This window comes from Oryctolagus cuniculus, chromosome 4 (assembly GCF_964237555.1).
Source record: "Oryctolagus cuniculus chromosome 4, mOryCun1.1, whole genome shotgun sequence".
Classification (NCBI taxonomy): domain Eukaryota; kingdom Metazoa; phylum Chordata; class Mammalia; order Lagomorpha; family Leporidae; genus Oryctolagus; species Oryctolagus cuniculus.
This window is the reverse complement of record NC_091435.1, coordinates 107,448,770-107,465,429: the sequence shown is the minus strand read 5'-3', so window position 1 is coordinate 107,465,429 and position 16,660 is coordinate 107,448,770. Positions and strand designations below refer to the sequence as shown.

At 39.1% G+C, this 16,660-nt stretch overlaps 1 protein-coding gene across 5 annotated transcripts in view; it reads left to right on the top strand.

Moving 5' to 3' along the window:
* Positions 1–16,660, top strand: part of ECT2 (epithelial cell transforming 2) — a 69,840-nt gene that overhangs the window by 19,628 nt on the left and 33,552 nt on the right. For all 5 annotated transcript variants that reach the window (XR_007924608.2, XR_007924607.2, XR_007924609.2 and 2 more), the window contains 2 exons: positions 1,363–1,499; positions 7,591–7,710. Coding sequence is in view for 2 of the 5 variants with exons in the window: in XM_002716427.5 (XP_002716473.1) it covers positions 1,363–1,499; positions 7,591–7,710 (257 nt within the window). In the remaining 3 variants the exon portion in view is untranslated. The remainder of the gene's footprint in view (positions 1–1,362; positions 1,500–7,590; positions 7,711–16,660) is intronic.

Sequence of the window (16,660 nt, the reverse complement as noted above, 5' to 3'; positions counted from 1 at the left end):
TAAAAGACATTCCAAACTCCATAGTACACATACTTGTTTTAATATTAAAAGTGTTGAAAATTACTTATCATTGAATAAAATTGGTATGTTGGTAATATGTTTTTTCATATCACGCATTCCTATTTTATGCATTCACTCCTTTTCCTATTGAAAAACATGCCATTAGGAAATCCTGTATATAATGTTGAAGTATTCTAACCATATTGATAGTAAGAAAATGCATTTTAAGCTTTTCTGAGATATTTTTAAACCAATTTTTCTTTCATGAAATATATATGTAAAATATACTAATTCATCTTCCTTCCACTCTGGGTTGAACTGGATGTTTTTATTATATTAAAAAAGATACCTTGAATTAACAAAAAAATTGCCTTTTTTTTTTTTGTGGAGAGAACTTTCTCCATATGTGCAAGTATGTATGGAAAGTTTTCATCATAACCTTTTCCTTTTTTTTTAAAGAAGTATTTTTTACATCTTGCTTTCTGTTTCATTATTTTAGCTTTGCAAAAATTCCTGTATCTTCCTTTTAGATTCCCCAAATGGAAATGTTTGCTTTAGCATTTATTCACTTAAAATTGCTTTCTTTTTCTTTATACACACATATTTTGTATATCTGCACTGTTGAGAATAAATTTGCATACATGATCTAAATATTTAAATGTCTGCCTCCCAAATACAGGGGCATTTCTTAAATAAAATTAATTATAATTGTTGTATTGAGAAAATTAGCATTAATACTCTGAACTGCTTAAATTCATCAGGTGTCCCACTAATATCTTTTTTCTTTTAAGATTTATTATTTATTTGAGAGGCAGAGTTATAGACAGAGAGAGGGAGAGACAGAGGTGTTCCATCTGCAGGTTCATTCCCCAGATGGCCACAACGACTGCAGCTGGGCCTATCTGAAGCCAGGAGCTTCTTCTGGGTCTCCATGTAGGTGCCAGATGCCCAAGCACTGGAATCATCCTTTGCTGCCTTCCCAGGTGAATTAGCAGGGAGCTGGTTCAGAAGTGGAGCAGCTGGCACTCGAAATGGCACACAAATGGGATGCCAGCATTGCAGCAGCAGCTTTACTTGCTAGGCCACAATACTGGCCCCTTTATTTAATGACTTTGACATTTTTGAAGAGTATAGGCAGTTTACTTAGTTGCTTATCAATTTGGAGTGGTATTTTTGATCATTATTCTGTTTTTTTTCTGGCCTTATCCTCTGAGGGAATTTTACTTTAATGACCATCTATGTTGTGGTATGTTTAAAGAGTAGGTATTTCCCCTTCCACCCTTTTTATTTCTGTTAGGCTTGTACACTTTTTGGTATGTATATCTGGCTTCTGTTGATTCTTTCCTCCTTTTTCTCTTTCAGAAACACCAAAATCTTGTACTAAGTCTTCTAAAAATTCCACTCCAATTCCTTTAAAGCAGTCAGCCCGGTGGCAAGTTGCAAAAGAGCTCTATCAGACTGAAAGTAATTATGTAAATATATTGGCGACAATTATTCAGGTAAGTGTGAGTTTTGTTGTAAAATGATTTTTGTTCCAGTGTTCATTAGTATGAAATCTGAAATATATTTCTTACAAGAAAATTATATACACATGCAATTTGAACATAGATATTAAAAACGAATGACAAAAACTGCTGTTAGGGAAATGATATATGTGAGTATTATCTTTTATTCATCCAGAAATAGCACTGTTTTTAATAAGGATGTTAAGGAAAGAAAGCCGTTCAATATATGATCTGAGAGGGGATTGAGTTTGATAGGGATCCCTGTCAAGATACTGCATTTGGGTCCAGTGTTGTACATTGAGTTAAGCTCCTGCTTGTGACTCCAACATCTAAAATAGTACTGTCAGTTTGAGTCTCAGCTACTGTACTTTTGTTTGATCCAGCTCCCTGCTAATGCACCTGGAAAGGCAATGGGAGGTGGCTCAAGTAATTGGATCCCTGCTACCCAGGTGGAAGACCTGGTTGGACTTCCTGGCTCCTGGCTTTGGCCTGGCCCAGACCTGGCTGTTGCAGGCATTTGGGGAATAGACCAGCAAGCAGGTGGAAGATTGTGTACATATTCTTGCTTTGATTCTGCCTTTAGAAGAAATAAAGATAAATCTTAACAAAAAAGATACTGTATTTGTATTTGAAAGTGGTAGATAACTTTCTTAAAGTAAGTGTTCTAAAGTAAAAATGAAAGCTTTATTTAGTGAACTATATAGTTGCAAAAAAAAGTATAGACAGAAATGAAGCATAGTATCAGGGTCAGTAATATTTTTCACTAATCTTGTCATGTGATATGTCAAATGTGAAGTGACTAGTCATAAATTGCTTACCAATATTAAAATGTACAATGAATTATTTCTGAAGGAAAACAATAGGTTTCATGAATCCTGTAGGATGAGATTGAAGAAAATATTAAGGAATAAACTGAAATTTGAGGTTCTGAAAACACAGTAGGATATTATTTTGGCATCTGTAGAAAGCAATACACTGATTTTAGTTAGTGAAGTAGATAGTTTGATATACTATCAAGAAAATGAAGTTTAGGGCCGCATTGTGGAATAGAGGCTACAGCCACTGTTTGTGACACTAGCATCCTATATGTGCTCTGTTCATACCAGCTGTCCCACTTACGATCCAGCTCCCTACTATTGGCCTGGGAAAGCAGTAGAAGATGGCCCAATTGCTTGGGCCCCTCCTACCTTCTGGGAGATGGGTATGACACTCCTGGCTTCAGCCTGGCTCAGCCCTGCTGTTGTGGCCATCTTTGGGGTGAACTAGCAGGTGGATGATCTCTCTCCCTTGCTCCCTCTCTGTAGTTCTTTCAAATAAGTAAATAAATCTTTAAAAAATAGTGCTGATGTCACCCAAGTTATCCTTTTTTTTTTTTTTTTGACAGGCAGAGTTAGACAGTGAGAAAGAGAGAGGCAGAGAAAGGTCTTCCTTCCGTTGGTTCACCCCCCAAATGGTCGCTACGGCTGGTGCACTGTGCCCATCCGAAGCCAGGAGCCAGGTGTTTCCTCCTGGTCTCCTATGCGGGTGCAGGGCCCAAGGACTTGGGCCATCCTCCACTGCACTCCCGGGCCACAGCAGAGAGCTGGACTGGAAGAGGAGCAACCGGGACAGAATGCGGCGCTCCAACTGGGACTAGAACCCCGGGTGCCAGCGCCGCAGGCGGAGGATTAGCCAAGTGAGCTGAGGTGCTGGCCCAAACTTATCCTTGAATAGAAGAATGATAGGGAGATTCTGATATGAGTTTAGTTTTTTGTTTGTGTTTTTTAAAGTTTTATTTATTTGAAAGAATAAGAGAGAGAGAGAGAGAGAGATTGATTGATTCTATCTGCTGGTTTACTCCCCAAATGACTGCAATAGCCAGAGGCTGGGGTAGCCTGAAGTCAGGAGCCAGGGGCTCCATCCAGGTCACCCAAACGGGTGACAGGAACTCAGTACTTGAGCTGTCATCATCTGCTGCTTCCCAGGTGCATTAGCAGGGAGCTGAATAGGAAATGGAGTACCCAGGACTTGAACTAACATTTAGATATAGGATGTGGGCCTCGTAACTGGCAGCTTAACCCAGCACATCAGAATATCTGCCCCTTATGTTTAGGTTTTAACTGATTTTCACTTGAATTCTTAAAATAACTGTTTAGGATCTGATCTAATGACCTTTGGTTTCCTATACCTTTGGTGAAGTGCATGGATAAGAAATGAAAAGGATTCTTTATTGGTGGACAGGTTATTCTTCACAGTTAATTTTTTGTTTAGTTGTAGTCAGGGTTTTAGGAGGCCATCTAATATATTAAACTTAAGTCAGGTTTGCTCTTCCCTCAGGGGAAATCATCCTAGAGGAGTTTCTTATTGAAGTTTTTATAGTTGGCCAAAGTGTGGTTTAGCAGCAGAAAATCCATTTAGCAAATACTGCTCATGTACTGTGGTAGCATTTATTGCCTAGAAAAGTAAATCCTTTCAGGCCATGGTAAAGCACACTGAAGTTTCAGAATTCTAATTTGCATATGAATGAAATTCACTAAAACGCCTGTTTAAAAAGCCTGTGAAATTATTAGAATGAAGACAAAAGTTTCATACATCTATGCTGAGTATAAATTATTCAGATATATTATTTAAAATATTATGGCCTAAAATCAGGAGTGTTCCTTTAAGCTTTTTATAAAACTGATTTTTTTTCTTTTAAAGATTTATTTATTGAAATTGAAAGAGTTACAGAGAGAGAAAGAGAGAGAGAGAGGGAAAGACAGAGAGAGAAAGAGAGGTCTTGAATCTGCTGGTTCACTCATCAGATGGCTGCCAGGGCTGGGTCAGGTTAAAGCCAGGAGTCAGGCGCTTCAGCCACATCTCCCACATGGATGCAGGGGCCCAAGCACTTGGACCATCTTCCACTATTTTTTTCAGGGTATTAGAAGGAAAGAGAATCAGAAGTGGAGCAGCCAGGACTTTATCTGTCTCTCATGGATAGTGGAATTGAAGGCAGCAGCTTTACCCAAACACCATAATGCCAGCCCCTGAAACGAATTTTTTTTCTTAATTTGGTATTGGATTTGAATAACTAAAGTTTTATGTATTTTCATTTTATTTGAAAAGCAGAGAGAGAGAGAGAAGGATAGACAAAGAGATATTCTGTCCGCTGCTTCACTCACCAGAACCTTGTAACATCCAGGGCTGGGCAACACAGAAATAAGGGTCCTGAAACTTAATCTGTTTCTCACATGTGGGCGGGACCCAGTTTACTTGAAACATTATCTGCTGCTCTAGCAGGAAGCTGGATTGGAAGTAGAATAGCTGGAACTTGAATCAGGCCCTCTGATATGGGATGTGGGATTTTTGTTTTTTTAAAAAATTTATTTATTTATTTGAAAGTCAGAGTTACACAGAGAGAAGAGGCAGAGAGAGAGGTCTTCCATCCAATGGGACACTCCCCAATTGGCCACAATGGCCTGAGCTGCGCTGATCTGGAGCCAGGACCAGGAGCCAGGAGCTTCTTGCGGGTTTCCCATGCGGGTGCAGGGGCCCAACGACTCGGGGCCATCTTCTACTACTTTCCCAGGCCATAGCAGAGAGCTGGATCAGAAGTGGAGCAGCCGGGTCTCGAACTGGTGCCCATATGGGATGCCAGCGCTTCAGTCCAGGGCATTAACCCACTGTGCCACAGCACGGGCCTCAGGGATGTGTTTTTTTTTTTTTTTTTTTTTTTTTAAAGATTTATTTATTTATTTGAAAGAGTTACAGAGAGAGAGCAGAGGCAGAGAGAGAGAGAGCGAGAGAGCTAGGTCTTCCATCTGATTGTTTACTCCCCAATTGGCTGTAACAGGCCAGGGTGTTAACCTGCTGTGCCACAGCACCAGCCTGGGATGTGGGTTTTTTTTAAGAGGTGACTTAACTGCTATGCCTAAATCCTGCCCCAGAATAACTTAATTTTAATTTAGTGCCTCAATTAAATGAATATCCAGAAGCTTCGGGGAGATAAAGCATACACACAAAATTACTAGTACCAAGTAGAAGGTTATGAGCATCATAGGGAGGTTTAGTTAAGGTGAGTTTTACTATTCTTCCAGCTTACAGAAGATGTGAGGCTGAGATTTTCTATGGTTTGTTAATTGGAAAATGTGTTATAAAGAAGGAATAAATGAATTTAAAGTCTAGGATTGGTACATGAGAAGAATATGGGTAGTGGGTTCAGGCATTTGACTTAGTGTTTAAGACACGTATATCTCATTATTCACGTCCTGGGTTCCAGTCCCTGCTCTACTCATGATTCTGCCTTCCTGCTAATGTGTACCCTGTGAGGCAGCAGGTTATGACAGAAATAGTTGAGTCTCAGCTACATCTGAGAGATTTGGATTAATTTCTGGCTTAGGCCTTGCCTGGCCAAGGCTGTTGTGGGCATTTGGGGAGGATACCAGTAGATAGGAGCTCTCTGTTGCTCTGTCTTTTTCTTGTTTCTCTGTCTCTCAAATTAAAAAGCATATGGGTAGGAAAACTATTTAAGATTAGGTAAACAATACAATAAAAGGATCATTCAAGTTATAATGATTAGTGTGGATACAAAGAGAGTTGAGATAAACTACTAACCCAGACTAGAGTAGGCCACCAGTGGATGAATAATGAATGATGTGCTATATCGTCTTAGAAGCTGTAGATGCATTTTTGATATTAGCAGGAACTGATAATATCATCTGAGTTTCATTTTCAGAAAGATAACTGTGTTCTCTTTGCAAAGGGGGATTAAAGAAGGGAAATTGTGGTGGAAGAGGCCAATTTGGAAGCTGAACAGTTTTGAGAGATTTTTTTAAAGATATATTTATTTGTGGGGCTGGTGCTGTGGTGCAGTAGGTTGGTCTTCTGCCTGTGGCTCCAGCATCCCACATGGGCGTCGGTTCTAGTCCCGGTTGCTCCACTTCCAGTCCAGCTCTCTGCTATGGCCTGGGAAAGCAGTAGAAGATGGCCCAAGTCCTTAGGCCCCTGAACCTGTGAGGGAGACCAGAAGAAGCTCCTGGCTCCTGACTTGGATCAGCACAGCTCTGGCCATTGCAGCCTTTTGGGGAGTGAACCAGTGAATGGAAGACTTTTCTCTCTATCTCTCCCTCTCATTGTCTATAACTACCTCTCAAATAAGTAAAATAAAAATATTTAAAAAAAGAGATATATTTATTTGAAAGAGTTAAAGAGATAGAGGGAGAGGCAGAGTGAGAGATCAAACGCTTCCATCCTCTGATTCACTCCCCAGATAGTTGCAATGGCCAGTGCTGGTCATGTTGGTCTTTTATACTCATTGAGGGCTTTGTAATTGAAATGCTAACTTTCATCAGGCTAATTTTAGCGATTGCTTTGTAGAACTATGTGGTAAACTTACTGTCTTGTAGTATAATTTTTTTTTTCTTAAAGATATATTTTGAAAGCAAAGTTACTTTGAAATGCAGAGTTACAGAGAGAGGGAGAGATGGAGAGAAAGATCTTTCATTTGCTGGATCACTCGCCAAATGGCTGCAGTGGCTGGGTGTGGGTCAGACCAAAGCCAGGAACCTGGAATGCCATCTGGTTCTCCCATGTAGGTGACCAGGGCCCAAGAGCTCATACTACTTTCCCCTGCTTTAGCAGAGAGCTAGATCAGAAGTGGAGCAGCCAGACTTGAACTTTTTAACTTACTTATTTGAAAGACAGAGTGACAGATGGGGGGATGAGGAGGAGAAAGAGAGAGAGAATGATCATCCGTCTGCTGGTTCACTCCCCAAGAGGCAGTGGCTGGTGTAGGCCGAAGCCAAGAGTCAGGAATCCCATCCAGCTCTCCCGTATGGGTGCAGCACTTGGACCACCTTCTGCTGCCTTCCCAGGTGCATTAACAGAGAGCTGGATCTGAAGTGGAGCATCCAACACTGGAACTGGTTCCCATATTGGATGTGGGTATCTCAGATGGTGGCTTAACCTGCTGTTTCACAGGCATACAGAGGTGTATAAATAAATGAAGAAAATAGAAAATGTTATGAAAAAAATTTTTATTGTATTTTTCTCTGTCAACATATCTTGTAATTTGTTGTCTATATTTTATTCTCACAATCTATTTAAACTAGTCTTTATTTTCTCTTAGTTATTTCAAGTACCATTGGAAGAGGAAGGACAACGTGGTGGGCCTATCCTTGCACCAGAAGAGATTAAGACAATTTTTGGCAGTATCCCAGATATCTTTGATGTACACACTAAGATAAAGGTAAATTTGTATATGTTAGGCTGGTAGTATTGTTATCTTTAAATGCTTCTGAGTAGTCAAATTTTGTACCTAAAGCTTTTGTTTTTTTAAAGATTTATTTATTTTTTACTTGAGAGTCAGAGTTACACATAGAGAGCAGAGGCAGAAAGAGAGAGGTCTTCCAACTGGCCGCAATGGCCGGAACTGCGCCAATCCGAAGCCAGCAGCCAGGAGCTTCTTCTAGGTCTCCCATACAGGTGCAGGGGCCCAAGGACTTGGGCCATCTTCTACTGCTTTCCCAGGCAATAGCAGAGAGCTGGATCAGAAGTGGAGCAGCCGGGGCTAGGACCGGCACCCATGTGGGTTGCCGGTGCTTCAAGCCACGGTGCTGCTGCGCCACAGCGCCAGCTCCTACCTAAAGCTTTTAATTCCTTGTTTATTCCTTTGATTTACTTGTTGCTTTATTCCCATACATATTAATTTTTATTGTTTACCTCTTTATTTCATTAATCCTAAAAATTGGAATTAAGGCCTTGTGAAGGCTTTTATATAGTAATGTATCTGCTGCTACTACTCATTTTCTACTCTTGTCATTCATGGATTGTATGTTGTTTTTCTTTGATTTGTTTGAAAACACTTTAAGGGACCTAGGGCTCATATGATTTATTTCTCTATGGACATATAAATGCCAAAACCATATAAGATAAGGTTATATCCTCTTTTTAATGATTTTCCTTTGATGAAAGCTCTGTTGATTCCAAGTATCTGCTTTTTCTAGTTTGGGGCAAGTTTAGTTGAACTTATAAATCTGCTATTTAAATATTGCTTAATTGTATTTTCTTTTATTTTTCCTATGTGGTATTGAGAATAATTGGTAAACTTTCTCCTCAGAACAACCTATATGAATGTTTATTGCACATTGCATTAAAAAGATTAATCTGAATTATTGATTTCAAACAAGTAGTATTTAATTACTTCTGATTTTAGTGCACATTGTAAGCAAATATAAATTATGTATAAATTAAGTCAAAATACAGTTTATCAAATACTTGCATTTCACTTTGTATTTTATCAGAATGTTCAATCATATTTGTTTATTTCTAGATCTAAAAAGAACTCTGAAGGAATTTTAATTTGCTCAAAAAGATAGAATATTTCAGGGTAGTTTATCCTTATTTCCAGTTAGGATTCTGAACATTTGAAGAAGAAAGTATTTTTGAAATATCTTTGTTTATAAGAATCACTGAGCAACTCAAAAGTAGAATGGAAAGTCCAGTAGATTGTATCTTGGTGTTCTGCATCAACTTGTGGATCAATTTGAGTTTGCATCATTTAACAAGTCACTGTGCAAGTTTCATTCTAATACAAAATGTTACACTCTTTATGTGTACAAGATTATACTCTTAATTCAGAAAATCATGTTTTGATTCAGTGGTGCTTTGAAAATGATTTTTGTCCTTGAGTTTACTCTCATACAACATTATTCTTTGTAAGATTCAATATTGGTTAATTTTTAGCTGATTTCAGATTTCTCACATATTTAAAACCTCTGTTCTTTTTTGCCATGAAACTATTACATGCTGTCAATTATTTGTAAAAAGGAATAGGCACAAAGGAAAATAACTATAATCTTATAATGCAAATATGTCTAATATATTTTATTTTATTCTTTCTTATACATAAGATTTTTTTTCTTCTTTTAAATGTAGTCAACCATCTATTAAATACCACCATATCTAATGAGCAATAGGTTGGTATTACTCTCCACAATTAAGAGATGTGATAATGCTACATACAGAAGTTAATTTACTCCCTAAATTCAATCATTTAATGATATTGGATTCAGGAACTGAACTCATGTTTTTCTAACACTAAACTCCTAACCATTGGCCATTTATAAGGCTTCTTCATAGTTTAGAAAAATCGAATTAAGTGATAATGCACATTTCCAACAATTTAAAGAGCCCCCACACACACATGTATGTATGTGAATTCTTAGCCATTTAGTATTCTCAGCCTTTATAGAATTGAAGAAAATTAGAGCCTTGTTCTGAATTAGGTTTTGGCTTTAGGGACTGTTAGAACTGACTTCATTTTCTAACTAGACCAATAAACCATTTTCCATATTATTTTTTTAAGTATTTTATTTAAGGTATACAAATTTCATGTATTTCACATATACATATGATTGAGGAACATAGTGATCCTTCCCACCCTTCTGCTATGCTCCCACCCTTTCTTCTCCTTCCTCTTCCATTCCATCTCTTAATTTTTACAATGATCTACTTTCTGTTTACTTTAAGACTTAGAGTTAAGCAAACAGTAAGAAAAAATAACACTGTTCCTCAGCAGTATAGACAAGGGCGGTAAACAATCATTGAAGTTCAAAATACAATTTCACTCGAATACCTTATATTTTTAGTGCTCTATTAGTTACCGCAGATCAGGGAAAACATATAGTATTTCTCTTTCGGGATTGGCTTATTTCACTAAGTATAATGGTTTCCAATTGCATCCATTTTGTTGCAAAAGACAGGATTTCATTCTTTTTTATGGCTGAGTAGTAGTCCATAGTGTATATATACACTATAATTTCTTTATCCAGTCTTTAGTTGGTGGACATCTGGGGTTGATTCCATGTCTTAGCTATTGTGAAATGAGCTTCAGTGAACATGGAGATACAGGTAATTCTTTCATATGCTGATTTCATTTCCCTTGAGTAAATTCCCAGGAGTGGGATTGCTGAGTCATATGCTATATCTGTTTTCAGCTTTCTGAGGTATGTCCATACTATCTTCCACAATGGCTGTACTAGTTTACATTTCCACCAACAGTGGATTAGGGTTCCTTTTCCCATACATTCTCATCAGCATTTACTGTTTGTTGATTTCTGTGTGAAAGTTATTCTAACTGGGGTGAGGTGAAACCTCATTGTGTTTTTTTTTTTTTCTAAGATTTATTTATTTGAAAGTCAGAGTTACACAGAGAGAGGAGAGGCAGGAAGAGGTCTTTCATCCAATAGCACTCCCTAATTGGCCCCAACAGCCAGAGCTGCGCTGATCCGAAGCCAGGAGCTTCTTCCGGGTCTCCCACGTGGGTGCAGGGGCTCAAGCACTTGGGCCATCTTCTACTGCTTTCCCAGGCCATAGCAAAGAGCTGGATCGGAAGTGGAGCAGCTGAGTCTTGAACTGGCGCCCATATGGGATGCTGGTGCTTCAGGCCTGGCGTTAATCTGCTGCACTAGCCCCATTGTGGGTGTGTCAATTTTGTTTATTTTTTCAGAAAACCAACTCTTTGTTTTGCTGATCTTTTGTATTTTTTTTTTTTGCATTCAATTTTGTTTGTTCTCTAATTTTAGTTATTTCATTTCTCCTACTAGTTTTGGGTTTGGTTTGCTGTTGTTTTTTTAGATCTTTGAGATGCATTGATAGCTCATTTATTTGTTTTTTTTTTTATTCAATTTCTTGATATAGGCACTAATTGTTATAAACTTTTCTCTTAACACTGCTTTTGCTGTATCCCATAGGTTTTGATATGTTGTGTTGTCATCTTCATTTGTTTACAGAAATTTTTTGATTTCTTTTTTTTTTTCTTTTGATTCCTTCTATGACCAGCTGTTCATTCAAGAGCATGTTGTTCATTCTCTGTGTGTTTGCATATGCTCTACAGATTCCTGAATTGCTGATTTCCAACTTCATTCTGTTGTGGTCTGAAAAGATGCATGGTATAATTTCGATTTGTTTGAATTTGCTGAGACTTGCTTTATGGCCTAGTATGTGTTCAATCCTAGAGAAAGTCCCATGCACTGCTGAGAAGAATTTGTATTCTGCAACTGTAGGATGAAAGTTCTGTAGATATCTCTTAGGTCCATTTGGTCTGTAGTGTCAATTAAATCTGCTGTTTCCTTGTTGATTTTCTGTCTGGTTGATCTGTCCATTACTGAAAGTGGAATATTGAAGTCCCCCAATACTATTGAATTGGAATCTAAGTCTCTCTTTAAATCCCTTAACATATCTTTTAAATAGCCAGGTGCCCTGTAATTAGGTGCATATGTTTATTAACAGTTACATCTTCCTGTTGAATTGATCTCTTAATCATTATATAGTGCCCTTCTTTGTCACTTTGAACAGTTTTTGTGGTAAAGTCTATTTTGTCTGATTAAGATGGCTACATCAGGTCTTTTTTGGTTTTTGTTGTCATGGAGTTAATTTTTCTATCCTTTCACTTTCAGTCTTTGTATGTCTTTATTGGTGAGATGTGTTTCTTGTAGGCAGCAAATAAATGAGTTTGTTTTGTAATCCATTCAGGTAGTCTGTGTCTTTTAACTGGGGTGTTGAGGCCATTTTCATTCAAAGTGACTATTGATAAGTAGTGATTTTTGCCCTGCCATTTTTCCAAAAATATTCCAATTTTTTCTTTGAATTTCTTTTGATCTTTTACTGAGAGATTTTCTTCCTTTACCTTCTTTCATAGTGATGACTATGTTTCTGTGTTTCTTTGTGTTACACATCCTTAAGCATCTTTTGTAGGGCTGGACAGGTGGTGACAAATTGTTTCAATTTCTTTGTTATGGAAGGTCTTTATTTCACCTTCATTCACAAAAAGAGAGCTTTGCAGGGTATAGTATTCTGCGATGACAGTTTTTTTCTGTTAAGACTTGGACTGTATTCTCTCCTAGCCTATAGGGTTTCTGATGAGAGATCTGCTGTGAAACTAATTGGAGATCCTCTGAAAGTAATCTTGTGTTTCTCTCGTGCACATTTTAGAGTCTGTTCTTTATGTTTTACTGTGGTGAGTTTGATTACAATGTGTTGTGGTGAGGATCTTTTCTGGTCATATCTATTGGGAGTTTTATGTGCTTCCTGTACTTGGATGTCCCTTTCTTTCTCCCAACCAGGAAAGTTTTCTGCTATTATTTCACTAAAAAGGCCTTCTAATCCTTTATCTCCATGCCTTCAGGAACTCCTAGAACCTGTATGTTGGCTATTTATATAGTATCCTATGGATTCCCAACAGTGTTTTTTAGTTTTCTAATTTCCTGTTGTCTTTGGTTTGACTGTATACTTTCCTGTGCTTTGTCTTCTAAGTCCCATATTCTTTCTTCTGCTTCACCAATTCTGTTGTTAAGGCTCTCCACTGCATTTTTTATTTGTTCTATTGAATTCTTCATTTCATTTTGATTTCTCTTTAAGATCTCAATTTCATGGGAGAAATTTTCTTTCATGTCCTGTACGGATTTCAGTAGTTTGTTCATTTGTTTTTGATTACTTCTGTTTAATCTTACGATCAATTTTTTGAATTCCATTTCTTCTATCTTATCATCTTCACAGTCTAGTATTGAAGTATCATGTCCTTTTTTTGGGCATCATGTTGTCTTCCTTATTCTTGTTTCTTGGATTGTTGTGTTTGTTCCAGCATTTGTAGAGATACTAGAGATACTCATTGGTCCCCCTCCCCCGCTGTGGTGGCTTTTATCGTTGTACCATGACTCTGTAGATAAGTGGACTGTCCACTTTCAGTGGATCTCTAGAGGCTTGTAGTGAGTGTGGCCGGAGAGCTCTGTTCAGTTCTCCAGGGTTAAGGGCGTGCCTAAGGTGAGACACCCAGGTTTGCCATGGTAAATCCTCTCTCTCTCTCTCTCTCTGTCTCTGTCTCTCTCTCTCTTTTTTTTTTTTTTTTTTTTTTTTTTTTATCAAAAGGGAGTTTAATTCTGCTCAGCTGAGCTCCTCTCCTCCATGGAGACCAAGTGCCTGAGCACTAGCTCTAGTAGGTATAATATTCGTCCTAAGTGTCCCAAGGACCACACGAAGGATCTGTGTAAGTTCAGATTCCCCAGCAGTGTCTCTCACCAGGTAACTAGGAAACCCTGAACTTGTGGAGTTTCCTAATGAGACTACTCAAAGTCCCACCACACCATGAATCCTGCCACAAACCTTCATTTTAATTTTTCACAGTTCCAGTGCAGAAGCTTCACACAGTAACAAGTTCCTTGCCCCTGTTAGTTCTCCTTTCCAGAGTCAGGAGTCTCCACTTGGCTGGTTGCTGGGTGCTGACACGCGCCTGGTGCAGCTGTTACCTATGTCCAAAATGGAACCTCCTCCATCGGCTTGTTACAGGACACCATTGTAAAGTGACTGGGGAGAGAAACTTGACCATCCGTCTTTTTTTTTTTTTTTTTTTTTTCTTCTCTAGTTGGCTGGTACACTTTCCTCCTTGGGGCTCCAAGCTGGGTTCCCTCTAGGCTCTTCCTGCAGCAGCTTTTTTTTTTTTTTTTTTTTTTTTTGCACAGGCAGAGTGGACAGTGAGAGAGAGAGAGAGAGAGAGAAAGGTCTTCCTTTGCCGTTGGTTCACCCTCCAATGGCCGCTGCGGCTGGCGCACCGCGCTGATCCGATGGCAGGAGCCAGGTACTTCTCCTGGTCTCCCATGCGGGTGCAGGGCCCAAGTACTCGGGCCATCCTCCACTGCACTCCCTGGCCAGAGCAGAGAGCTGGCCTGGAAGAGGGGCAACCGGGACAGAATCCGGTCGCCGGGACTAGAACCCGGTGTGCCGGCGCTGCAAGGCGGAGGATTAGCCTAGTGAGCCGCGGCGCCAGCCTTCCTGCAGCTTTTTTGTCAGTGGCTTGGGCTGCTGCAGTGTGGTCTCAGCTCACTTTGCAGTGCTGGTGTGTAGGCTCTCAGCTGCTGGAGTCTTGAGCTGTGGGCAACTACACCTTCCATGTAGGTCCACTGTGGTCCTCTAATTTCGGTAGAGTTTCCTCTGCCATTTTTTCCCTAACTCTTCCCTGAGACTACACTCTCCACTTTGTTTAAACTATCTTCTCCTGGATTAGAGCAATAAACTCTCTCCCTACTCCACCATCTTGGAACCTAATCCATCTCTCTTCCTTATGTAGAATTCCCACTCTGGATTTCTTTCCAACTCTCTCTTTGGAATGTACTTTCTCCACATTTTCACTACTATTTTTCCCTAGTCTAAAGCAGTATGTCCTGTCCCTATTCCACCATCTTGGAATCTCTTTCACCATATTTGCACTAAGGTTGTTTTACTTTCTTATTTTTTTTCACCAGAATTGCAGTTCAAATTTTGTTCAAGAACTTTTCCTTTGCATTCACAGCTTGACTAAGTGTTTGGCATGAGAAAGTCTAGCTTTTGGCCCATCTCACCTTTTGACATGTCTTCCTCACTAAGTGTAATCATTTCTAGCTTTTGAGTTAAAGGGAAGGAAGTTTGATTCTTCCTTTTACTTGAACACTTAGTAACCATTGTAAGATTATTAATTGACATAATTTCAATATTGTTGTATTAGGGAATAGAGAGGTCTAAGGATAGGAAGAGGGATAGAGATGTGGAATAGCATTAGAGCAGTTGAAACACACACATCTTGATTAAGTATGCCATTTTATATGAGTGTCATTTGTGATGCCTCATAACAGAGACAATATTCACATCGGAGGTAATGGATCACAGATAACAGTAATGAAATGCATGAAAATTGCCAAAATGTGGCACTGAGATGTGAAGTGATCACATACTGTTGGAGAAATGGGACATTTAGACTTGCTTGATGCAGGGTTACCACAAACCTTCAAGTTTTGAAAAATGCTGTAAGACGAAATATTTGGTACAATCTCCTAGCCTTCTTCTCTTACTTTTTTTTCTTTCAAGTGCAATTTTCTTTGGGTAAGCCTTCCTAGTTTTTGACTTGTGGTCTGTTCAAGTATTCTTCCTGAGTTTACTTTTATGCCATCAAAAGTTGTTTTTATCCCTCCTTGAACTTTTTTTTTTTTTGATTTTCCTAGCATTGGGCCGTAGATCTTTTAAATTATTTGACCTCAGGATCCCTTTTTATTTGTAAAAACTGAGGAACTTTTGTTTTTATGGGTTCCATTTATTGGTATTAGCTAGTCAAAATTAAGATAAATATAAAAATATTTTTGAAATGCATCAATTTTTATCAGCTTTTTTGAGCTACAGTTTATGTCTTTGCTTTTTTTTTTTTTTTTGATTTATTTATTTATTTGAATGTTAGAGTTAGAGAGAGGCAGAGGCAAAGAGAGAGAGGTCTTCCATTCACTGATTTACTCTTCAGATGGCTGCAATGGCCAGAGCTGTGCTGATCCAGAGCCAGGAGCCCTTTCTGTGTCTCGGATGTGGTGCAAGGACCCAAGGACTTGGGTCATCCTCCACTGCTTTCTCAGGCCATAGCAGAGAGTTGGATTAAAAGTAGAGCAGCCAGGACTTGAACCGATGCCCATATGGGGTGCTGGCACTGTAGGTGATGGCTTTACCCACTATGCCACAGTGCTGGTCCCACCTTTTTTTTTTTTTTTTTTTAAGATTTTATTTATTTATTCGAAAGAGTTACAGATAGAGAGGGAGAGATATTCTATCTGCTGGTTCACTCCCCAAATGTCCACAGTAGCCAGGGCTGGGCCAGGCTGAAGTCAAGAGCCAACAATGGCTGGAGCTGGGCCAATCTGAAGCCAGGAGAGGATCTTCTTTTTGGTCTCCTATGTGTGTGCAGGGTAGAGACCCAAGCATCTGGACCATCCTCTGCTGCTTTCCCAGGCTGTTAGGGAGCTGTATAAAAATTGGAACAGCCAGGACTTGAACTGGTGCCCACGTGAGATGCTGGATCCACAGGCAGAGGCTTAACCCATTGTGCCACACTGCTGGCCCCAGGATCCAGGAGCTTCATCTGGGTCTCACGTGGGTGGTAGGAGCCCTCCAGGCACATTAGCTGGATTGGAAGTAGAGCAGCTGGGACTCAAATCCATGCCCATGTGGTATGCCAGGGTTGTAGGTGATTACTTTATCCACTACACCGTAGTACCATCCCCTCAACCTCAACATCTTTGATTATAAAGTCAAGAAAGTCTAGTTAAAATCACACGTTTCACTTAACCCACTAGGCTGGTTATAATTTATTTGTGGAAAAAGGAAAAGCAGTAGTAAGTGCTTTTAATTCA